At 42.9% G+C, this 25,505-nt stretch overlaps 4 protein-coding genes across 4 annotated transcripts; 1 reads left to right on the top strand and 3 right to left on the bottom strand.

Annotated features, from left to right (window-relative positions):
- Positions 1-1,173: 1,173 nt before the first annotated feature.
- On the top strand, positions 1,174-6,738 carry LOC145441057 (DNA topoisomerase 2-binding protein 1-like). The gene has a single exon (XM_080318837.1). It carries the CDS (start codon positions 2,290-2,292, stop codon positions 6,610-6,612), a length of 4,323 nt encoding a protein of 1,440 aa, XP_080174963.1. The 5' UTR covers positions 1,174-2,289; the 3' UTR covers positions 6,613-6,738.
- A 1,424-nt stretch (positions 6,739-8,162) lies between these two features.
- On the bottom strand, positions 8,163-9,413 carry LOC145441058 (DNA sliding clamp PCNA-like). Its single transcript, XM_080318838.1, has one exon. The coding sequence runs from the start codon at positions 9,308-9,310 to the stop codon at positions 8,519-8,521; it is 792 nt and encodes a 263-aa protein (XP_080174964.1). The 5' UTR covers positions 9,311-9,413; the 3' UTR covers positions 8,163-8,518.
- Positions 9,414-12,941: 3,528 nt separating this feature from the next.
- LOC145440289 (serine/threonine-protein phosphatase 4 regulatory subunit 3A-like) lies at positions 12,942-18,899 on the bottom strand. The gene is made up of 3 exons (XM_080317856.1): positions 18,603-18,899; positions 17,329-17,943; positions 12,942-16,294 (listed from the first exon to the last, which is right to left on the bottom strand). Exons 1-3 carry the CDS (start codon positions 18,897-18,899, stop codon positions 14,720-14,722), a joined length of 2,487 nt encoding a protein of 828 aa, XP_080173982.1. The 3' UTR covers positions 12,942-14,719.
- On the bottom strand, positions 18,880-25,134 carry LOC145440317 (ribonuclease P protein subunit p38-like). The gene is made up of 4 exons (XM_080317889.1): positions 22,766-25,134; positions 21,698-21,748; positions 20,575-20,676; positions 18,880-19,366 (listed from the first exon to the last, which is right to left on the bottom strand). The coding sequence occupies exons 1-4, from the start codon at positions 22,852-22,854 to the stop codon at positions 18,880-18,882; spliced, it is 729 nt and encodes a 242-aa protein (XP_080174015.1). The 5' UTR covers positions 22,855-25,134.
- Positions 25,135-25,505: the final 371 nt, after the last annotated feature.

Raw genomic sequence — 25,505 nt, 5'->3', positions numbered from 1 at the left:
TTGGTGACATTGGTGACATTGGCGACATTGGCGACATGTACAAATCAACGACACCCTCTGATTACGTGAGCAGAGAGAAGATAAAAATTGATAAGAATAACCGATGAAATCATTAATTCTAGAAATTTCCCGCGCATCGCGCGCGTAGGCAACAAAAGCTGACTAACTAAATAAACTCCCAGTGAATATGTTTGGTCTATAACCTTATGGGTGGGGTGGGTGGGGGGCCCAAGACCGAAGTTTTTTTTTTTGGGGGGGGGGGGCTGACGAAGTGCTGTTACGGCCCGGCCCATATAAATACTATCATTTTCATCCCATGATACCTCCTAGTATGCACCAATATCAATCAAGCTCGGCACCTTTCGCATAGCTCAATTTGCAGCTTTTGACAATCCCTGTGAACGAATTTCGAGCGAGATAGTGTAATGGTTGTGCGTCCGGCTTCTCGATCGGTAGGTCGTGGGTTCGATCCCCGGCCGGGTCAGACCAAAGACTCGAAAACTGGTATCCGCGGCTATCCTGCTAGGCGCTCAGCAATCACGGATAGCATGGAGGAGAAAAAAAACCGGGGGTGCAGACTAGATGACCTTACTATAAAGGCCGTATCGCATCTCCGTCGTCAAAGCATCTCGATGGTGCAGGCGAAAAAGAATACCATATCTCTCTCTCTCAACTACTTATACTTACTTGAGTAGATTTAAAGTCAGTCAATTCTACTTCTACTTCAAGTAGTTTTAGGTTGCTTATGGGAGAAGTACTGCTGCTCGTACTTGAGTCGAATTTTTCGTCACTACTTCTGCTTCTACTTGAGTAGCTTTCTTGACTATTGACCACCTCTGATGATGGGTGTCTGATTTCAAAGACTACTCCAAGTCTTTACGACACCGTCCTATCTTTTCATTGTATCGCCATAGCCTTTATAAAGGCCTTATAAAGGTTATAGTATCGCAGTCTTGCGGTGTTTTGAATTCTTATTGAAAATTGAGCTCAACTGACACATTCACATCATGGAAAACTGAACCCTTTTGACAAGACACGGATCAGTGATTCAAAACATTTCGCGCCTTGGTGTATATACAATTTAAGGATTTGGGCTCTGAAGGCAGATGCATCATGTGCATGGAAATCTCTTCTTGTAATAATTCCCAACCGACGAAGGTTGGTGTGATTGCATGCAAAATAAGGTCAGTTGCGACTTTCAAACTAAGGTCGGTCACCATAATGTCAGGGTCGTGCTTATGGTATACGAGACCCTACCGGCAATACCCGGTACCGCCGGTAGGAGGGGCAAAACTTATACCTTCAGGTTAGTTGTATTGTCTCTCGATACCCAACGATTAAAGAATCACTACATACTATTACATATTACCGTGTAAAACACATCATATATAGCGTTCACCGAACTCAAAGCGACTAAGGCTGATGGCACTGGCACGGCCTTATAAGTGTTTATTGTGATTGTTAATGTATGGATCAACGTTTTTTCGCCATAACCTAATGACTCATCTTGTGATGAAACGAATGAAGTACTGTTTATTGTGTCATATCCTATAACGATAGGAATAGCGACCCTGTGTCTGAGTTAGCGGAGAATAGAATTGTCTGTTGAAGTGGTCGAGTTTTTAATGTGCAATTTTTACTTTTGTTTCGTTCCCGTGCATTTTTCCGAATGAAGTGATTGTCCGGGCTATCCAGTGCCCGAATTTATAGTGGAGTCGACAGTAGGCCCTATATCTATGTTTTTAATATATGTATGACCATGACTTATGAGCCCTATGTAAGTTGTCCCATTGATCGACTTAAGATTGCCGAAGTGAGCATAATTTATGGTGTTTTTTTTTTATCAGGGGAAACATTTTTCTCGAGACTACTCAAGTGTTATGTAAATCAACTTAATATTCCTATTTGCTCCCCCTTTAGATTGTTTACATTCGTACATCGTTAATACCAGGATTGATATAAAAATGGGCACGGTATTTGCCAGAGTAGAATTGGTGGCAACGTCACGTAGAACTTTCTGTTTCATAACTTGATTATTCTATGCAGATAAGCTCTCATCACACAGGATTTATTTCAAAAAATGAACCTAGATTTTATAGCCTGGGGTATTTGAGGTACACGGTAAAACACTGGACAGAGTATCGAACATGGGGGACTATAGGGGAAGTAGGTAGCCTGTCAATTTGCTACAGTCAACATGATCACAAAGATAGCAATCCTAATATTGTATTATTTCTTCACATAATTTAGAAATAACTGCTGTAGAATTTCATAGTGTTAGAAACCGTGATGGAAGCTGGAAATCAGGTCAGGTGCCTTTCCTTTTCTGATGAAGGGAAAGAAAACCTCTTTCTCGTTCATGATTTAACAAAGAAAAAGGGCATCAATTGTGTATGGACGACAGCTGAAGAGGCAAACAAGATTTCAATGTTCCAAGAGGAGATTGTGTATGTAGTAGATCCGCTCCAAGGGACAGAAGAGGTGGAGAACATTGTCCAAAATTTAGTCAATCATGGATACCCGATTTTGGGATCTCAGTGCATGCTGACTTTACTGAAGCATGGAATACAGCTACATAAAAATATGAGTTATCCAATCGCTACACTGACCATGTTTGGCACGGTTATTTGTTTTTCCAATATTCTCCACGATGAAAGAATCAAACTCACAAACATGGTTCAAATGATGGGCGGAGAAGTAGCAAAACCTCTGGATTTAAGTGTGACCCATCTAGTCGTTGGACACGTTGGCTCTGTCAAATATCTCACTGCCACGAATTACAATATAAAGATCATGACCAAGGAATGGATACAGCATTTGTGGAAAGCTGGAGTGTCCAAGTACGTGTGTGCCAAAGATGGGAAGTGGGAGGAGTTCCTGTGCCCACTTTTTCACGGCTGTAAAATTTGTCTGACCGGATTTAGCGCCGCCGACAAGACGAAAGTGCAAAAATTGGTGACGAAATTCGGGGGAGAATATTCCGGCGCCATGAAACTCAACTACACGACTCATCTCATAGTGAATAAGCCCGAAGGTCAAAAGTTTATGATGGCTCAAAAGTTTGGCGTAAAAGTTGTGAACATCGATTGGCTGTACGACAGTATCGACAAGGGATTTTGCCTTGATAATCTCAAATATCCCGTTAAAGTCCCTGCTAACGTTTCTCAGAAGACAGCTCACCATCAGTCGACGCCAGATAAGCCGCCGGACAATGGAAATTTGTCATCAATGGTAGATTTGAGTAATATCGACCCGTCGACAGTGAATGATACGGTGGCTTCTGCTTTAAATGACACGTCAATGATGTCAAGAAGTAGAGCTGTAGGTGGTGGGAATCGGTTGCTATCAATGCAGATTAACAATAACAAATACATTGACGTTCTGGATGGAGTCCACGTTTATTTGGTCGGATTTTCTTACCAAGAAGAAGAAAAAATGGGAAAATTGTTGAGCTTGGCCGGTGCTGTCAAACGGGCACAGTTGTCCACCAGCGTAGACAAAGTGGTGGTGGGTGATCCCGCCAGAATTTCCGGTGCTACGAAGCACGAAATATTGACCATGAGTTCGGATAATCCGGATTTAAACGTTGTCGGCCAGGACTGGGTGATAGACTCGCTAGCTCACGGCAAGATCATGCCTGACAAAGATTACTGGCAGACTTCAATTCTACCTTCGGATTACGAGGAAACAAGAACGCACGCGATTACGGAAGATGAAATCACGATGAATGATGTGGATACTGTAAAAAAGGTTGATGCCAAACAGAAAGTTTCTGTACACGATGGCTCAATGTTACCTTTTCTCATGCCTGAAGATGATGATACCGTACTTTCGCAGTATGCTAACGAGACAACAGATCAAGATAATGTGGGTATTCCGTATCCGGAAAACTCTACAATGTCAAAGCGTAACATTTCAGAAAATGAAGGGGATGAGGAAACCACTGCTAACGATATGACAACCATGGTCTCTGACATGACTTACAGTGGAATATTTTCAGGAAATACCTTTTTTGTTGTTGGATTTGCCGGCGCTGAATCAAAATCTTTGATGTCTGATATCGAATCGAATGGAGGATCTCTGCTTCCAGTGGACAGCAAAAGAATTGCAGACTATGCTGTTGTGCCGCTTACGGGCTGGCTCGTTGATAAAACTGCTGCCGAAGTAGTTACCATATTCTGGATACAGTACTGCACCCAAGAAAATGAGCTCGTACCAGCAACAAATCATCCCATGTTCACTCCATTTTCAGTACCTGCCAATTCAAAACCATTGGCTGGAGTCGTGGCGTGCTTGAGTAAGTATAGAGATGCGGAGCGTAATTCTTTGTCTCGGTTGATTATTGAATTGGGAGGTGTTTCACAAGATCTAGTAGCGAGAAGAGATATGACAGATTTGAAGAGAACTACTCATTTGATAATACACAAACCTGGTGGGGAGAAATTTGTGGGCTGCACGAAATGGGGTATTCCTATCGTAAACGAGGATTGGATTTATGAAAGCGCAAGAACGGGTTTGAAACAAAAGGAAGAAGACTTCGTCGTCTCGGAGCACAGTGATAGTTCGGTGTCGACGGGTTGTGCCAAATCTACTGAAAATGTAACAAACAGAAGGGCAGATCATCGCAAAGCAGTTGGTTACACGGGATGGGATTCAGAGTTCCCTCCGATACCACGCGCTCCGAGTGTCGTGAACAGAATTCGAGAGAAAATGGAGATTAAGAAAGATCTAAGGAAACGGGCTCTCGACGAGGCCATGAAAAACGCGGAAACTCCGGTATCGACCCGCTACAAGAGAATACATGACGATCTGGAGACTCCTAGTAAGTTCATGAAAAAGGGAAGCATAGGCGGGAACATGTCGTTCGATTTGACGGAGGTGTTTGAGCTTCTGAAAACGCCGGCCGAGCAGCGTAGCAAAGTTAAGGACGAGGCGAGAAAAAATCCGGACACGCCACTGAGTGAGATTATGTCGCGATGCCTCGATGCGGCCGTGGAAAAGATACCGGATTATCTCATCGAAAATTTGGACGGCAGGTTGGGAAAACATGTAACTGATACGTCCTCGCCTACCTCGGATAAAGAGAATACAAAAAATGAAAATGTCGAAGATGGGAAGAATATATCTAATATATTTGAGGGCCTTGTGATTGCGCTGTCGTCAAAACTGCACAAGGACTTCTCGAATCTGTCCAAAGTAGTGACTGCTCATTCCGGCGAGTTTCGCTGGGTGTACGATAACGCGTGTACTCACTTCTTGTTTCAAGGACGACTCAAAGACAAGAACAAAGAATTTTGCACTGCCAAAACGGACGGGAAAGTGATAGTGTCGCCGTATTGGATCGAGTCGTGCGTTATCGCCGAAACCAGACTAGACGAGACGATGTACCCTCACGTGTACGATCCCAACAAGTCCATTCAAATGGAATCGCAATCGCAGAAATTACGGTCTTCCCAAAACAGAACCCGTTTGTCGACTCGCGTCTCCAGCAATTCAGAAACGTCAGATAACGACGATTCAACGCCACGGCGGAAACGTGCCAAAAAGGACGCGGACGAGCCGATTGATTCTCAGGAATGCAGGGACATGCTGCAAAGGAAACTCGCCAATATCATGGCGGAAACCAGCGGAAACAAAGATGTTAAAGCTCATCGCTTGAGTGTTAGTAAATCCCATGTTTCGTCGCCTGCTCAAAGACGAGTGTCAACCCTCCAATCTAATTTAACCAGGGATAATAATGCTACCGAACTTTCGCAGGACGTGCAAGTCAGTTGGGATGACCCGACCGGCAGGGAAGAAATGTTGAGGCTCATGAGAAAGGACGAGTCTTGTCAAGACGAAACGACTGAGAACAATGAGACAACCATTGATATTCCGAGAATTCCTTCCGATATGTTCTTTATGATGTCATCGATGTCTAACGACAAAGACAAATACACCACTGTCGTCTCGAAATTGGGAGCAAATCTAATAGAAACGGCGACATTCGAACTTAAATGTACTCATCTGTTGGTTCCGAGACCTGGGCGAAGCGAAAAATATCTCTCAGCCTTGGCGTGCGGGAGGCGTATTTTACATCCTAAATATCTAGATGAGTGCCAACAGGTAGGAAATTTTGTAAACGAAGACCCATATGAGTACGGGAACCCCGAAAACCCAGATACGGCCAAGCTCACGAACAGCCCTGAAGCGCTGCAAAGTTTGATACCGCTAGCTGCCTACCGATGGCGCAAGAGTCTGGGCGACTCAGAAGAAGCAAGCTCTCCGCGAGGCGCGTTTTCTGGATGGTCGGTTTTGCTTGATGTGAACAGTAGGCAACAGAAAGGTTTCGAGCGGGTGCTTAAATGCGGCTCGGCAAAAGTTATCGAACATTCAGGAATATCGTCTGAACTGGGTTCTGAAATCACCCACATATTCATCGATCTGGATCGAACAAAATCTCTGTCGTCAGACCTCATGAAGTGCTTGATACGCAAGCATAGGGTTCATATCTGCGACCCTACCTATATCGGAGATTTCCTGTTGAAAAATCCACCGCCATCCCCTCAGCCGTATTATGTTCCACAGGCTGCAGCCATACTCAAAGACTGTGAGAATACCCAGCAATCATAGCGGCATTATTTAAATTAGCAAGTGTTTCTACTGGCACCGCATCATTATATTTATATCAAGGTCTAGTTGATCGTTTGAGTCGATTTATTTTGATTCTTTTCAAATATACAAAGTATTATTATTGTAGTTAACTGTATTATTTGGAGAGACTACCTAGTTCTTACTGCGATAGATTATGCATCGGCTATAGGGACCTTTGACGAGGTAGCAACAATCTTTTTAGTCGAGCTAAAGAACTTTCAGTTAGAAAATGACTCGTGTTGTGGAATGCAGAGAAGATGGAAATTACTTGTGGATTCAGGTGCTAGATTTAACTTGGATATAACCTGGATCAAAATTGAAACACAGCTTCTTTACTAACAAAAGCTGATATTGAGATATTCCATCCAACAGTGCCAGATTGTTATTTCAATTTGTCACATTGAAAATTCTTATTGAGTGGGCAAATGATGAAGTACTTTTACTTTTTGAAGTAGATTTTGCCTACTCACACTACTTGTCAAGTAGTTATGGTTTTAGACTACTTCTACTTGACAGTTTTGTAGGCAAAACTAAGCGTAGAATACCTACTTACATACTTGTGAACCACTTCTACTCGGAGGTGGTCAAAGTAGTCGTGACATCAACTCAAGTAGAAGTAGCGACAAAAAAAATCTACTCAAGTACGAGTAGAAGTACTTCCATAAACAACCTAAAACTACTTGAAGTAGAATTGACTGACTTTATAAGTACTCAAGTGAGTAGCTATGAAAACGATCCTAATTCGTTTACATGGGTTGTAAAAAGGTGCAAATTGAGCTATGCGATAGGTGACGAGCTTCATTCATATTGATGCACACCAGCAGGTATCCAATTTTCGATAACATAAGCATTCGTCCACATCATGGGATGAAAATGATAGTATTGATATGGAAATGGAAAAATAGCATGGTACGGCGCCATTCCCCATATTATATGGCCCGTAGTTGAGTCGAAAAGCGATACGGAGAAGTTGTATAGGATACGGTGTAAACACTTTGCGCGATTAGTAAACGTTAATAAAGAATATGGTGGACTGTAAAAATGCCTCTGGCAAAATATAGCATTCTCTGTCTGGCTAGCGACACAATCAATTTGTGACTATTGCGTGCAATCACTCCATCGTCATTCTGGTCCGTCAACCAGACAGAACTAGGCATTTCCAGCAACCACGTCATCTGACTTCTGCTGCTTCTACACTACACAATGAAGAATTCATATATTACTTCCACTTGCATAACACCACTGACAATTTTGTCTAAAAACACACTCAATAACTGACATCGTTGCTCTACAAGCGCATACTATACCTCGTAGGCAACAAGGGAAAATTACATGAACTGGATATATGCCGACATGGGTTGAAATCAAACCGGGCTTTTACCATTTCAGTCAGAAAATATGTATTTCATCTGTAACTGTTCAAACAAACATCAATTGGTGTAATTGTTCACACTCGAATGCTGTAATCATCATTACCATAATTTGCATACCTGTTTTTACTATTTATACTCACTAAGACAAGACTCATATAAACAAGGAGTATTTTATTCCAATATAAACAAGGCAAAACAATTCGTTATCACCTAATGTTAAATTTCGATTTGAAAGACATTTTGTCAACATGACCGAAAAATACTTTGACACTCAGTTCATAATTACTAAGAATGTTGCTTTGCTATATGCATTTCAGATAAAGCCAAAAAAATTCAGACGAGTGCCAGTGCACAATAAATGTACAGCATGATGCGGCCGGACAAACGAAAATCGGAAACTGCCGTAGGTTGAGATTTATACAGGAAAAAAGACAGAATAATCCTGTTTAAAAAAAAAACACAGAAAAGAGCATGTAAGAAGAATGTCAACGCTAGTGTTTTTTTCAGTTGTCTCAATCGTCGTCCTCTTCATCTTCTATCTTTGGCGCAAGGAAGTACTTGATGTGTCCCATATCAGCAACACCATATTCAACAACAAGCGGGACATCGTTTGACATTGAAAGGGTCACGGATGGTGAAAGGGACATGGCTTTAGCAAACATGTTCAAATATTTGATCGCAAATGTCAATTGAACTGGTTCCGAAATTTCGACTGTGACTTTTTCATCATCTTCAACTCCGCCCCCACTGTTTTGCTGCAATCGAACTTTACCGGTTCCCAGATCTCCTTTCGCAGAAAACTGAACGCCATCTTTTGTGCACGTAATAACAACACATTCACTGATTTGGCTTAAATCACGGCAAATGCGAGCGAATTCTTGAGACGGGAGGGTCACGCTGCAGCTGTACTCTTGATCTGGGATGCCGAGTTGTTCAGCGTCGATATCCATCAGCTTAAGCTCGTACTGCGAGAATTTCTTTTCCTCGGGCGCTTCAAAGGTCAATTCCAACAAATCAGCGTTGTCTTCGGCCTTTAACGTAATTACGTCGTTGTTGCCTGCGCAACGCAAAATTTTCGCCATGCTGGTCATGTTTATTCCCATCGTCAAATTGCGGTCGCATCTGTAATTTTCGAAACCGTCCGCTCGTAATGTCAACTGTACTAAGGAAACGTGCGAAGAGTCCATTGCTTGTAAGCTGATGCCGGAATGCGTACAATCCCATTTTGCTTCCGTTACAATGTCTTTTAGAGCTTCTTGAACTTTTTTCAAGGTACTTCCCTGAATCAACTTCGCTTCAAACATTTTGTAATTGTATTATCGTACTTTGGGCGCGTCGAAAAACAATCAGAGCGTCTACGGCAGCAACAGCGTTCTCAGAATGAATGAAGCGCGCAGAGCAAAACCGACAGTTTTCGCGCGTCTAAAAAACTAGTGAAGCTGAATGAAGCGCCAAACAGTAAGAGCCAATCAGAGAGGTCGTAGTTGGAGTAATGGGCGGGTACATACGTCAGCTGTCTGATTCGTACATCCATAATATGATCTCAAATCTCGTCCCATCATCATCATAAGTTTAGTATCAATTTTTATCAGTTCAATACACCACAAAAATGCGATACAATGAAAATATACGAAGGTGTCGAAGCGACTTGGAGTAGTCTGCCGAGCGAGATAGTGTAATGGTTATGCGTCCGGCTTCTCGAGCGGTAGGTCGTGGATTCGATCCCCGGCCGGGTCATACCAAAGACTCGAAAATAGGTATCCGCAGCTATCCTGCTAGGCGCTCAGCAATCGCGGATAGCATGGAGGAGAAAAAAAAACGGGGGCGCAGACTAGATGACCTCATGGGGCCGTATCGCAACTCCGTCGTCAAAGCATATCGATGGTGCAGGCGAAAAATAATATCATATCTCTCTCTCTCTCTCTCTATGGAATCAGACACCCACCTTGGCCTAGGCGCAGGACCGTAACTGCCGCACCCCAAACACCCGATTGGGGGGGGGGAGCTCGAAGGGGGACCCAAAATTATTTCGTGAATTAGCATAAATTATAGAGTATATTTTGAAAATTTATGCAACTTTTTCAAAAAAATTTCGCGCAAGCCGCGATTTCAAGATGCCAGATTTCTTGAATATTGGCCGGGTACTCTTACCCTACGAAAAAATACGCAAGATTTATAGAAATGGGCATATCGGCGTTGGTCATTACCGCGCCACGACGGACCGAGACTTATAAAGTTTTAGGCCATGTAACATATGCGACTCCAAAAAGTGTGCCGGGACGATCGGCAGCGAGAAAACCTTGGCCGAAAACTTCGTTATATAGACAAAATACATACAGGTTTAATCGTCCTTAGGCGTCGAATGTTCCTGTCTTGGAAATCTGTACCTAACAAGACAAATACCATCTCGCAGGGAAAAAATATATGATAGTGAAGAAATACCAATTTGAAATCGTGTGCGTCTTTTAGTTTAGTACGTTTGGGCGATTCTATATTTTTTGATATAGCAGTCAGGAGGTCACGAAATAACATCATGTAACGATCGAAGTCATACCAACGGGTCCGCCTGCCCGAAGATGTTTAATTATTATTTACGGGCCTAACAGTTTCCAAGACACCTCACTCAGATCTCCCGGTGAATCCGATTACGTGAGCAGAGAGGATAAGAAATTGATAGCAATACACATACGTTAATTCCCGATCTTATTGACCATTTCCATTTTATCACGAACTATCGAAAATGTTCGCGCCTGGCGCTGGCTCATTGAACTTTGAACAGTACTTTAATTTTGTGGCAAAAAGCAATACAACGTGATGGGGCTCGGTTTATCAATCTATGGGAGCCTAGATCCAAGATTTTTGGGGCCTGACGAAGTGCTGTTCCGTTCCTGCGAATGGGGACACACCCGAAGATGTTTAATCATTATTGAGGGGTCGTACCTTTTCAAGCACACTGCACTCAGCTATACCGGTAAATCTGATTACGTGAGCATCAGAGACAGAATAAAAATTGATGGCAATTTGAATAAAATTCCTGATTCAATGATGAATTATAGAAAATTTTCGCGCTTGGCGCGTTTAGGCGAGAAAAGCTGACCCACAAAACGGACACCCAATTTACATGATAAGCAGCGGTAAACAGCGAATAGCCTGAGGTGGGTCTGGGGGCGAAGCCCCCCAGATTACAACATTTGTACGAGAATCTTGTCGTGTTGACTAAAAATGCTCGACTTGTTTTTCTCTCCACATTGCTAGGTGGATGACTAAAAAAAGGTCAACTTTTCGCTCAGAGCTAAAATCACAGTTTTTCACTTCGAAATACCCACCGGAGCGTCACTTCTGTGGTAATTTACGGTATATCACTCGCAATTTGCTCTAAATCTGACCTAAATTTTCAAAAAGTGGACAAAATCTTTAAAAAAAGGAAAAAAAGGCGTCCTCCGAGGACACTTTCAAAAAAGTCAAAAAAGAGGACAAATCCTCTTAAAAGAGGACGTATTGTAACCCTACCTATACTGCTATGGGCCAAATGACTCGCTCGAAGGACCGCATTACAGATTTCGCGTCTCCCTACACTGACTATCAAAGCTATAAAGGAGGACGGATTTCCAAAATAGAGGACATTTTCGATTTCCTTTAAAAGGACGACAAATCCTCCCAAAGGAGGGCATGGTAGCCAATGTTCCGTCTAAGCTTTACGCGGGCGCAAATGCGCAGTGCTGACACTGTCTCTGCGCACAGAAAATCCAAGTTGCGCTAAAAAAATCCGAATTGATGACCTGTTTTTTAGTCGTTACGCACTGTTGTCCAAGGATCTGCGCAGTGAGTTGGCGAGTCTGCGCAGACTTGCCAAAAATTAAAAGGAACATTGATGGTAGCCCTAATTCAAGACTTATATCACTATCGCTTTAACAGGTCGCAATGAAGTTGACCAGGGGCTCAAACTCGCATCAACTCGGTCCCCTATTAGTCCCCATGTTGCGAAAGTTTCGGAAGCTGATGACGAGTCCAGTACCAACCATCTCGTCTAATTGATTATATAAGGTCTTCACTTTCACCCACTGGCCACTCCTACTCTCATCCTAGTTTACAAAGGACATAAAAATATATGGGACGATCTTATACCTACGAATAATGTAGTTACTACATTCACCTTTCACGGAGCCTGTAAAACTGGACCTCAGTTACTGGTTTGCAATTTCTTCATCCAGGCGCTGCCTTTCTCAAGATGAAAACGTTTAAAAACATATCACAGTTCCTTCGGGCACGCCTGAAACACGATGCTTGGTCAATTGGTCAAGGCAAAGTGACGGAGTTTCCCACCATATATCCTTGAAAGAAATAACTTCGCTTCATTGATATATATCATGGCTTCTCTTGTACTATTTGGACTTGACCAAATTTAGTTGTGGAGTGTGATTCTAGGCAACCTAGCAATGTCTGGAGTGTTCGGATTGTTTTCTTAAACATCAATCTTGTACTACATTGTACAATGTACATGGAGCAGTACTATCATGACCGGACATGCCTGAGAATTTGCACAATGCACATGTACATTCACTTTGAATTCACTATTGTCAGTATGCTGATGAATTCCTCAATAAATTCCTTGCAGATTGCAAGCAGAGAGAGAGAGAGATGTTATTCTTTTTTGCCTGCACCATTGAGATGCTTTGACGACGTAGTTGCGATACGGCCGTGAGGTCATCTAATCTGCGCACCCGTTTCTTTTTCTCCTTCATGCTCTCCATGATTGCTGAGCGCCTAGCAGGATAGCTGCGGATACCAATTTTCAAGTCTTTGGTATGACCCGGCCGGGGATCGAACCCACGATCTACCGATCGAGAAGCTGGACACATAAACATTACACTATCTCGCTCGCCAAGTTTCAAAAGGCTCATTTCATGATCGCCACTCTAAAGAAAGACAGCAAAATGGCATTAGGCTAATTTATTGTACAACCATCGGAATTAAGGAAGTTCAGAGAGCAGAACAAAGTAACAAAAAACAGACACGAAAGGTATTCAGAACGAGATGAGCATAGGATCGCGCACTTCAACCACGAGCCAGTCCACCAGGACCCACCATATTTCCACGAATACCAACCAGAAAATCAGATAACAAGTGTTCAGCGAGGTACAATAAAAAAAATCCAATAAAGACATACCTTCACGTCGCGTAAATCACACCTAACAAACAAGTTGAAGCCTATCGAGTCACTTGGCAAGTGTAACTCTCGATGCTTAGTAACTAACGTTAATGATTGAAAAATTACAAAATTTCTACATCTGCGACATAAACTTGCGTGCGTTTAACTCGGAGGTTTAAACAGTGAAAACTCGTCGGGTTTAAGGAAAAGATAGCAGGCAGAGATGGACCGAGGGATCGTAACGGGCGTTTTACAGAAGTTATTATTTCTCAACAACTTTCAACGAGAACTAAGGTGAGAATTTCTTTTATCAATGATTTGCGCTTTGCTAGCGTTGTCAAGAATGATTTTACGTTGGAAGTACTACCGGTACAGTGTGACATTGCATTGCTGTTGAATTCTTGGGCAGCAGTGCATTCCAATGGTTTTGAATAAAAACAAGCGTTGAAAGTGAGATGGTTGATAGTTACGTGTAGCCAATGCATGATGAAGATGATAAGCGACGAATCTCCATATCAACGTGTCATTCAACGCTGTTACCGAAACACCAAATCCATTGAAAAGCTGCCATGTTATGGTATTACGTATCTCGCCTGGTAACAGAGTCAGGCGCAATTGGACAGGACACGAAAACGATGGTCCTAAGACAAAAATATCAATAAACCAGCAGTATACTTCACTCTCAAAACGTAGCATCTTATCATAGAGAGAGAGCGGCATCTCATAACTAATCTAAACACATTTAAAAAACCAATGTACAAAGCTTGGAACATGACAGTCCAGGGACGTACCAGATGCGAGAGGTTGTACTTGCGAAAATGCGGAAACTTCGTTACACGCAGCAATTGAGCCACTACACGAGACAGCTGATATGTTGAGCTGTCTCCGAAGGCTTGTAAAATTTCGGGGAAGTCACCTCGCGACAAGTAGGGCTGAGCGAGTCGATTCCGAATCGAGTATTGGGCTTCCAGTCAAGTTTCACTTATGATGTTACAACAGACTTCCACCTTTACGAAGAAAATATCGCTAGTTTTGACCGCACCTATGTCATCGCGCTTTTTAACAGTGCTCCAGGCTGGTCACTACATCACAGAAATGTCATTCTCCATGACAGTAAGTCAATATTTGTATTTTGGCATGAACAACAAAGTTCAAAAACGAGAATCGTCATTGATAATATACCTATTAACGTACAATTCCAGCGTTTGACAAAATCGTCTCACTCGACTCGAATTGTTGCGCGCAGCCCTACCTGCGAGGCAGTACACGGAAGGTAACGAAATCAAATCCATTTGCTACGTACGACAGGACCCTGCCACCTCGCAAATTCATCGCGCACACAAATTCGATCCCATTCAAAAACGGCAGTACGGACGCAGATTATCTCGTAAAACTCCTCCTGAAAACAGCTCACCGCTCACTATTTTTTGCGTCACACAATTTTGCTCGAGGACGCGACAGGCAAAAGGCGTCGTTGTGGTAAAAATATTCGAACGCGAGGACCGCCGATCAAACAAACCGCCGAGCTCAATGCGGGCGTTGGCGTTTCGAACCCACTGATCAATCAATCGCCAGAGCCGACCGTTTGCAGCTTCGGTTTTTTCGCGGTCACCTCGACATCGTTAGCTACGTCCGACGGTTCAGTTCGTTTCGCGGCGCCTGCGGATTCGTCTTCTTTTTGCAGCGGACTCTGCCCGCTGTTTTCCGTTTCCCCGTCTTCGTCATCACTCTCATCGTAGTCGACAAGTCCCACGAGCCCGGTTTTTACCGGGGCGGGCTGAGGTGAGGTAGATTTATCGGCGTCGCCGTTGGTTTTAATCCCGTTCAAGTTGATCGAGATTTTGGCCTGCGCGCGTTCTGCTGCGATTGCGGCCATCTTAAAACCGTTGTCATCCGCAGACGCCTCTGCGTCCTTGTCGCCGTCCAAAATCTTGTCGATGTTCACTTTGAGTATCTCGTGTTCCTCGCTGGCGTTGTTCAAAGTCAGGAAGATATCATTTGCCTCGTCCTCCGTCTCAAACCAGTTTTCCTCGTCTTCGTCAGGCGCACGCTCGTCTCGCCTGAATCTACTCTGGTCCGGCACAGTAACCGAGTCACTGGCCTCGCCTAACCTGTTCATCCGGTCCTTATGAATCTCGTACCGCTGCTGTATCCCGACAAAAGTCTTGACGTAGTCGATATCGCACAAGCGTCCCATGTGCATCTCGGCGATGTAGGCGATCAAGGGTTTAATGTTTTCCGCCCGGATATACTCAAAAAGCTCGAGCGCCGCGGAATTGAGGAGGTTATACCGATTTCCAGACCGGAACAAGACAGCCACCACTGGTTCAAGCAAGTCCCCTTTGACGATATAACGATAATACAGTTCATCCGCCATGCCTACGATTTTCCTCAAAAATCTCAGAGTCGCCAGCGCCAAAAAGCGATGCTTTGAATGCAGCAGTACCAGTATCCTACGCAGCAGGTCTTTGTTCAGGATGTAGTTCTTGACATGATAGGCGTGGTGCTCTACCGAGAAAGTGATGAGCTCGAGTATCAAGCTGAGTAAGTGTGCCGTCTGGTAATCGGCTTTGCCCGGTTTGTCGTCGGATGTGTTTGCTAACAGCGGCGCCATCAGCACGTGCATGCAGTGGTAGTAGAAAAAGCTGAGAAACTCTGTCTTTTCGTTTTTGCTGGCCATCATGTTCTCTGGATCGAGGAGTATCCTCAAAATCTCCATGAGTTGCATGGCACCGCTAAGCTCCGGGTCTGGGTCGCATATCATCTGCTCTATCACAAGGTTTATCAGCAGTTCGTCGTCGTTGCCCGGTTGGTCGCGCATTTCGCCGTGAGCAAAATCACGCACCATCGACGGGCTGTACTCTACGACGTGGGTGAATACGTCGACGCCCAACTGCCGGAGTCTCGTGTCGTCCGAGGCCAGCACGGACTCGACGACTTGGAGCACGCCGAGCTCGGAGATAGTCCGAAAGTAGTCCTCGCGGTTGGCGAGCTGCAGCGACTGCGAGAAATTGCACAGTTCGCGTAGGAAGCCGGCCAGCTCGGTGCGGCGGGCGTCCGTCTGGGACTCGTCTTTGAGCTGCTCGAACAGTGTGCGGAGGAAGGTTTCGTCCTCTTGGACCGTGCTGACAATCTCGACCTGGGAACGAGCCGCGATTAGACGTCGGACGGAAAAACGGCATTTTAGGCTTGCAATTTTAGACACAGTAAAGATATAGGTAGCTATCAAATTGAATACACCGGGGCTGTAACCAAGTGGCAGGCCCCCGAGTCACGAGTCAGTCTCACTTTTATAGTTTCGACTCGAGTCAAGTGGCGTCATTTTCGATTCACCACCGTGTCAAGTCAGAGTCCAAGTTAGCGATCAGAGGGTTGAGTTCGAGTCCAAGTCATTGTGTTGACTGCTCAGTTTCTAGTTAAAATCTTGTTAACCCACTTTATATAACCCTGTTTGGTGACATCGAATGGTTCGCATTGATATTATACTAATTTTCGTCACTTTTAGCAGTTTCTGGTCGCATTTTCAAGTACCATTACCAATAGACGAAATCATAGCCTAATAGTGTGGTAACTTCACTATTCTTTGAAATTACAATGAAATGTCGGCCCTGGCCGTCTAAATCTCGAGTCATGCGCAATGACTCGAGTCCAAGTCGAGTCAAAACACAGATTGACTCGAGTCGAGTCGTTTCTGAATTTTGCGAAAATGACTCGAGTCATCAGAAAATTGTGCCTCGCGTCATCACAACCCTGGAATACACAGAGCCCAAAACGACGGCCAGAAAACGTCAAAAAATGCAGATTAGCCACTGAAAGCAGGATGTTGGACAAGCGACAGGTACTCACGGCCGCTCGAAACCACAGTGTAACACATAAAACATGGTGTACGCCACCGACTGGTTCGAAGTTGAAAAATAGGATTTGAAAATTTTAGTCAAATTTGGATTAACGATCTTTTCTGGACTGGATTCAGGAGATCATTTTCCGTCTCCTTGTCACCACTGTTTTATGAATTTAAGTCAATGCTGGACATGATTTCAGAATGTGGATTTGAAAATCAGCAGGATTTTTCGATTAGAAAATAACAAATTCACTGCTACCAGTCCACTGAACGCTGATCTGCGCGTACAATACGTCACGTCGACAACAACCCTCCGACAATCACACACTCACCTTGTTGAAAAAGATGAAAGAATTCAAAGTAGAAAGCAGGTTCTCTTCGAAAACCGACGGCGTCGGCAGGATGATATCCTGAATGTACTGCACGCGGAAAGTCTGATGAATCTTCTTCTTCAGCTCCAAATTAGTGATCGGGAGCACCTCCTTGAACTTCGCCTCCCTGGTCAGGTACTCCCGGTGCCGCCGCCGTTCGGGCAGCGCCGGGTCATACTCCAGACACCCGATCGTGTTGACGATGTTCTTCTCGCTGAACAGCATCTCGAATATGCCGTTCTTGTTCAGCATAAAGAGCACTTTGAAAATCTCGTGCAGGTGATGCAGCCCCTCGATATTTTCGAGGTCCTCGTTCATGCTGAACAGCGACAGCAGCTTGGGTATGTAGTCGGCGCTCTCGACTGCGACGGCAAGCTTTTCGCGACGGGCCATGTTGGGCAGGCACGAATTGAAGATGTTTTCGATCTCTTCAAGCCGGTTCAACTCGCAGGGTGGCAGCTCGACGGGCTCGTTAGAGCTGAGACCAAGATCAGACCCGCCGTCCATCCCCGTTTCATCCTCAGCGTCATCGGTGACGTCTTGCGTTATGTTGACTGACGGGTCTTTGCCTTGAACCTGCACGCAATACATGATATTTAGTGACACGACTCCTTGATAGCGTAGATATTTAGTTGGGAACCAGGGAGTGGCGACTCTCGGACAGGTCGTCCGCCTTTATTCTGGGGGTAGCAAACGTGTAGACTTTGATTTTTTAATTAATAACCTTACTGAACAAGCCGGGATCGGAGCTCTCTGAAATACCCAATCCGATGTGTTGATGAATCAGATTTTATAATGTGTATGTGACGCGAGAGAGTGGAGCTTACACCGGCTTATACCATGTCTGCCAGTTCGTCAACACCAGGAAACTTACCTTATCCTTGTTTTATCGGCATTTAAACACGTACTTGACCCAAATAAATCGATGCTACCTTGGGGAATTTGGAAAATGTTCATACTCCCCATTTTCTCGACCAGGTATGCCCGACAGTCGAGTATGCGGCACAGTGAAAAATGACAGTTGAGCATGTGACTTTATAATCCCAAAACTAACCATAACCCTGAAATAAACCCTTACCAAAACTCAAACCTCAACTTGAACCGACACGTGCTTGTGTCGGACGCTTATAACCTTATATATGTCGACCGACCATGGGAACACCATTACCGTGGAAGAGATTTCAGACACAACATCAACCAAAAGTGTTTGGAATATTTTATTGGCACAAACGTACCTGACAAATCCTTTCCCATATCTCGTCGCACCCCGGCTTCTCTTGAAAGCTCAAAGCCAAGTCCGTGTTGTCGCTCTCCGACCAGACGATGAGAGTCTCCTGCTGTTTCTGATACGCCGTGTCCGGCAAGATTTTAGACTCCAGCAAAGTCGAGCCGTCCTGCTCTGCGCGTACGATCAACGTCGTGCTGTGAACACGCGCGTCCAACGTGTACGACACGTGCCCCGTGCCCTTGTCGTCCCACTGCTTGTCCTCGTTGAGGGTGTAGACCTTGACTCTACGCCGCGTGTCCGTCATTCTCGGCCTTCGCAGCGCGCGATATCTTCCGTTTGTTCCCAGAGGCGCTTTTGTTAACGCAAACTGTTGTAGGTAAGAAAGAATCTCCACGGTTCAGATTAAACGAGCCGCTGTCCTTCCCATGCTCTGACTCAGCAAGCTCTGAATCTCCAACTGTCGGTATGCCAGGCAGCCAAGGTACCTCAATTGGAGGCAGTTTTTCTGTAATTTTCGTAATTAATTTACTAATCTCGGGGCAGTCTTTCGCGCTGATGCCGACGGCCAACACCGATTTCAAATTGAGTTCGAACGATAGCTTTTCGCTGAGCCCGGCAACGCTAGCGGCTGGAGTATATCTTGTAGCCGACAAAGGAATTAGATGCTGAGTCAACAAAGCCGGTTTCGCGCTCTTACAAACTAAAGCCAAGTCCAGCTCTCCACGTTCTAACTTTTTTGTGACGATGTTGATTCCGGAAACAATCGGTGATCTAAAACGCAAGGAAACGTTTTCAGATTAATTCGAGAAAGATGTATGATCAAAGTTCGAGCAGCCGTAATATTATTGACTGCCGCTGTAATCAGTGGTTCAGATATCGCAGATAACTTTGTGGATTAGTGCTGTTCGTCTTAATCACTACTCAGCTGAATTGAAACAATCATAGGACCGACACCTTGAAGAAACCACATTAGATTTATAGCAGCAATTAGTGCCATTCTGAATACTTCAGTGAAGGACTAATACTGGATGTATAAAAACAAGTTCACGTTAATCAAAAATATATTTCTGTGTTCAGAGATTATTTTAAATACAGGTACGGCATTTCTTGAATCATAATATAGGCGTGGTGAACTTGGTAAGTAACAGTAAAAATCAACATAACAATTTCTCAAAAATAATAACAGATGATGACACTATCTCGCAAGATGACAAGAGAGGTATAGGATTGGTTCCGTTGGATAAAGGGAAAGCATATTGTGTCCCAAGTCAATGAGAGAACTGCCAGGAAGTCATTGGTTCCATTGAGTTAGTGTTATATGAATGTTCAGTTCATGCGCGCCATACATTTGACGAGATATTTTCTGCTCCTCGAATACAAAATGCTTTTGTTGCTACTAGGAGATTGTTGCCAAACTTGACCAATTATGAAGTACACCATGTAGGCTACTACTAGTTGATCCATGTTTTGTGATAACATCATGGATGCGTGATTCGCCAGCTAGGTTATTATATGTCACAACGAATACATAGATAACCTTTAAAAAAATTCTGGTCCTCTCATCCAAATCCACCTCCAGAGAAAATCAAAAGATGTAATCTGATGTATCAAGACCATCATCATTCATCAAACTTGAGCCCAATCGAAATTGTACTATTGAGCACTGCACAATCTCTGGAACCATCTCGCAAAGTTCAAAAGTTTGGAAAAGAGAGTTGAATCATGACCTTTCCGTTTATGGTTCGCAAAGACAATATCAGCTCACAAGATCATCACAACTGCAGTAGCCGATTAGATTTTGCTAAACAGTGAGAACAACATTGCCAGTCATACCAATGACTCGCTTTACACAGGCAAGTACCATAGTGCTTAGTTTGGATTAGATCGTACGAATGACACTGCAAGAAAAGGGAACAAGCTGGTGACCTGGCCACAACTTGAAACAAGTCAAAAAAGAAAAATTCCTTCGCATAACCTACTTGAAAGATTTTGCTTGTGTTTCCGATTCTGACAGCGTTTCTTCTCTCTTACGTTTTCCTGCAGATTTCACTTTCTTCAACTCGGGATGCTGCTTCAAATACCTGAATCGAAGTGAAAGACTCTTTATTTCAAGGACGTTATTCCCATACCGGGCGTCAGTTGCAGATGCAGGAGCGCCATTGTTACGGAACTGAGAGTCGACAGGTGGTAAAATATATGAGTCAAGTTCCTGTGTAGTAAACACCGCATTTCGTATTTATGAACGTCGTGCCTCGTGCGAGTTCATATGTGAAATATACCTTCTCTTATTTGATATTACAAAGTTATTGTTACATATTCAGATGCAATTTTTAGGTCCGCCGGAAGTGGTACATCCTGTATGTAGCATTAAAATGCGAGATGAAAATAATTAAACCAGACGCATTCTTAAATATTGTTATCATATTTGCATTCAAAATCAACACAAATCACATACATGAATACCACGTAAAAAGCAGCATTGGTGTGTGCATTGGCCAGGTCAATTTTACAGCATTCCCACCAGAATGACAGAAAATGATTACCTTAGTATCAAACATATGAAATAGCAATTATCCAAACAGCTTACTGGATTCTTTCAAGGATATAACACTAGGTGCTTTCATTTCTGCAGCTTGTAATCTACAGGCTACGCTCCTTGTGAGCGACAACACATTACAAGAAGCTCTTCAGGTACATGAAGTGACCTGACTCACTTTCCAAATTCGAGAGAAATTTATTAACAATATAGAACACACAATGTACCCCATTAATCCTACATTACGATAGTTGATAACATCTCACCAGTTTAGAGAAACTGTCATTGACTTTGATGCTAAATACTGCATGAAAGTAAGAGTTGGGAATGATACCGAGATAGAGGGAAAGGAAATTCACCATGCATTTCAGTGAAGATATGAAAGAGTTTAAATCTGAACCCATTCAGGCCATTCATATCATGGCCACAAATTACAAACTTGAATGTTATTTGGTAGACAAATAGCTGAAACAATCTTGAAAGGCCTTCAACTATTCAGATAGACAATAGATATAGGAATACATGGATTACACCCATACAACATGCTACAACACTCGAACACTTACTCTACAAGCTCTTTCAGGATGAAGGAATTGACGCCTTTCGGCAGTGATGGCCTGGAAATGGAGCAATATATCAATATACAGATAACAGAGAGCATGAGGTTGAATATATTTCCAGCACATATACTGCTCAAATATTTCCCTGAAGGCTAACGTAGTCGAGTACAATATCACACCACATCACTAATTGACATAATGAATAGCAAACCTGGCGATTATCCTTTAAATGAAAATAAACAATTGGTGACATTTTCTACACAAGTACCCTCAGCCAATAAATAAGCATAGTCATTTCAAGGAATCTCATTTTTAGTTTAGCATTGGAAGGACTGACTTGTACGATCAAGATTCCCATTCACATCAAATATAGGTCATCGCTGTAAAAATAGGAATACCGGTAGTGAAATTTCAAAGATAAAAATACGAAGAACCATGTTTATAAAATTATAAGTGCCCAAATTCAATACAGGTGAGCACTATTTCTGATAGGATATGATAAGGGACGAAACATTATAGGTCCCAGTTAAGGAGATGTGGTGCGTCTGGTTCGATAAGTTGTCTTTGCAATGCGTGACGGCATCCCCCATAATTAAAAAATGCAACTAGCTAGTTGTATTGGAAGTAATTTACAACAAGCCTGCTCTCCAAGCAGATTTGGTAAAAATATTACGGTCTTGTACCCGAGTGGAAACAAATCATTTAGATTTAAGAAGCTCAAGTCATTCATTTTCATTCAATTGATGGCTCATAACCAAAGCTGATTTTTGCACAAAATAACTGATTAACTGACGCTGGTTTGTATACTAGGCATATACCAGCGACCCAGTACCAACATTTTTACAATTGATATTAAAAAACGCACTATCATCGTCGATTGAATCAATAGAAGTCCTTTAATTCATCACTTAAATTCAATATTTTCAAGTTCCTCATGTTGATCATATATATATTATGTATTACTCGCCTTTATAAGAAATTGTGTAGCTAGGTTCTCGGAATCAATTGCATTGCAAATTGCACTAACTGACAAATAACTGATTTCTGTACGACAGTGATGCACATCCCACTCACCAGGATAATGTATAAGGCTGTTGAAGACTTCTTTTCAGAATCAGCTTTCCTCCACTATTCTTTTTGCTTGGGGCTAGCTTAGGAGGCATTCTGCTCAAGAGAACAACGCTCCATGATCATAACCTCACTATATCTGCAAAAGCAATTCTAGAAATTACATTGCAGTGCCGACACAGAGGTATGGAGAGAAAACAAAGAGCAATGATAGCCGATTGTTTATTATCAAGGCAGCTTCGATGAAGATGTAACGGATGTAAATTTAAGTAAAATTATGCTGTATGAACATAAACTACAATATCGTACTACCTGTCTGGTGAAATTCATTAGAAATACATAAACGGAATAGTGGGGAAATTATAAGGCTTCTTAGGTGGCTCCTATACATCAGCGGTCTTTAACCGCTGGTCCGCGGACTGATGCCGGTCTGCGAAAAGTTTCTGTGTACTTTGAAAGTTAAGTGAACGTTCCGAACTATAGTAGTAAAGTTCACTGATAAAAATTAAATACGTTAATAATGTTTATTCGAAACCATTATTAGTGTTAGCAGCGTAGGCAGGATCAGGCACTTCTCCGATTACAGAATTTAGCTTCAAGTAATGCTGTTTCAAATGCGAACCTGAGTGGGGCTGGCTACAGTTATGACGATAATATCGCACAAGATCGGAGGTTTATTGGTCATAACCATTTCAGCACAACACGATTGCTACACTATCTCAGCAGACAATTTGGAGATATCAAATCGGTTCAAAAACTGAATTGATCCCAATCTGCAGAAACCTGACGAGAGCAATTCACATGAAATGGTATGAATTATTTGTGCGGTTAATTAGGGTTACCATATTTCAGGAATCTGAAAAAGGACACTTTTTAAAAATTTTCAGACTTGCAATACTGGAGGAAAATTCTGAAAAAGTGAAAATCCTTCCCACCTCGTGGTTGGTTGACTAAATGGATTTGCATCAATGTAACGAGTTATATTGTCACAGCAACCAGGCGATGTAACTGCTCTTTAACGGTAATAATGCATAGTTTTTAAGACAACACGAATTAGCGACGCGACAAGTAATTTTGCGTTAGACGCAAAGATACAGCTTGAAATTTGTCCATGCACTTGAATTGCAGGAAAATATGATTTCATCCATAATGTTACTAATAACAGTAATAACTTTTTTACAGGTTTTACGATACATGCAAATCCTATTTTATTCAATTGGCGATTTTCACAAACATTCTGAAGCAGTTCACTTGATATCGAAGTATAGCATTTTAACAAACTTTGTCTTAGATTCCAGCTCGTTGCGCTTCCTGTACTCAACTCAAATGCGGAATTTCAAAATAGTTCTGCGACTCACAACTCTATTCAAGAAAAATTAGCGAAACTGCGACTACGCAGCCGGAGCCCTGGTTATCAGACTTCCATATGGTGATTATGATTTAAATGAGAAGTAGTTATGCTGACAGTCACCAAGCAACGTCTGGGAAAACCGAAGAAGCGACAAATTACATCACTCTTTATTCGGTCCACTGTTTTAGATACAGACAGTAACATACTGGGACACGACAGGGATCCCAACAAATGACGGCATCTCGGCATCTGCACCCGAGTCGAGTACAGTCATTTGGTCAACTTTTTTAGGTAATTTCATTATATACCGTATAGTCGATTCCAAGCTTAACACTCCGATTCGAATCAGTCATGTTATCATGCAGTTACAGAGTGTTTAGGAATGTAATCGATTGTTCTCTCTATAAATTATTAAAATTAATAAATCTAAAGCTACATAATATTCATTTACACGCATTCAGTCCACTGGTGGGTTAGGTTACTCTTGTACTCTTTCACTGTGACATTTTTACTTACATCATTCTCACTCGATTGTCCCACTAATCGCACAAAGTACGGCGCCATGCATGAACTGTGTATAATCAGATTCAAATTGACCACGTACAATAGTTGTACATGGCAGAATGAGAGTATAATTTACTGTAGTGGATGGTCCATTGATCCATTACTTTCATCCCTATAGATTCGCTGACTACTTTCTTGCTGAGCGAGAGGCACGCAGGCACGGGAGAAGCGGACACAATGTGACCACACGACTGAATAGATATACGCATACCGCTGTGTAGCGTGATCATACGCCGTACGCTATAGCGTAGTACCACCATGTCATGTCGCAATATTGTCTTCGAAAATAACCAAAAGTACTCCTTAAATACTATAATAAAATCTAAAAACGCCATAAACGATAGTGCAAACGACACCGCTACACACTACTTCGCCAATCATCAGCTGCACTACGCACTACGAAAAAACATGAAACAACATGGCAATAAGAGGCGCTCCGTAGTAAGCATCGCCATTATCCTTCTGTCGCTTTTCATTCACCAACTTTCTTAGAATTAGCGCCGCCTGTGGTAGGCACAGTGTGCAATCATCCATACCAGCATTTGTGGCGTATCGTTGACGTCGTTATCGTAGAACACCAGAAGTCAGGTACCGCTGGACGAGATGAACCAGGGGCCCTGGGCCGACTGATTGAGACGAAGAAAAATGCAACGCACAATGCACTGTGTTCTGACATTAGCGAAAAATCACATCGACTCTGCATATGCATATTTTCGATCAAACCCGAATAGCCGACACGATATTGAGTGCTTTCAAGCTGCAAACCTGATATGATCCCTAGAGAATAGAAAGACAAACGACATAAATGTCTAGGGTTAACATACCTCCTTC

Source organism: Botryllus schlosseri, chromosome 6 (assembly GCF_051294905.1).
Source record: "Botryllus schlosseri isolate E-star chromosome 6, Bs_hap1, whole genome shotgun sequence".
NCBI classification, from domain to species: domain Eukaryota; kingdom Metazoa; phylum Chordata; class Ascidiacea; order Stolidobranchia; family Styelidae; genus Botryllus; species Botryllus schlosseri.
This window is presented reverse-complemented; position numbering and strand designations above follow the sequence as displayed.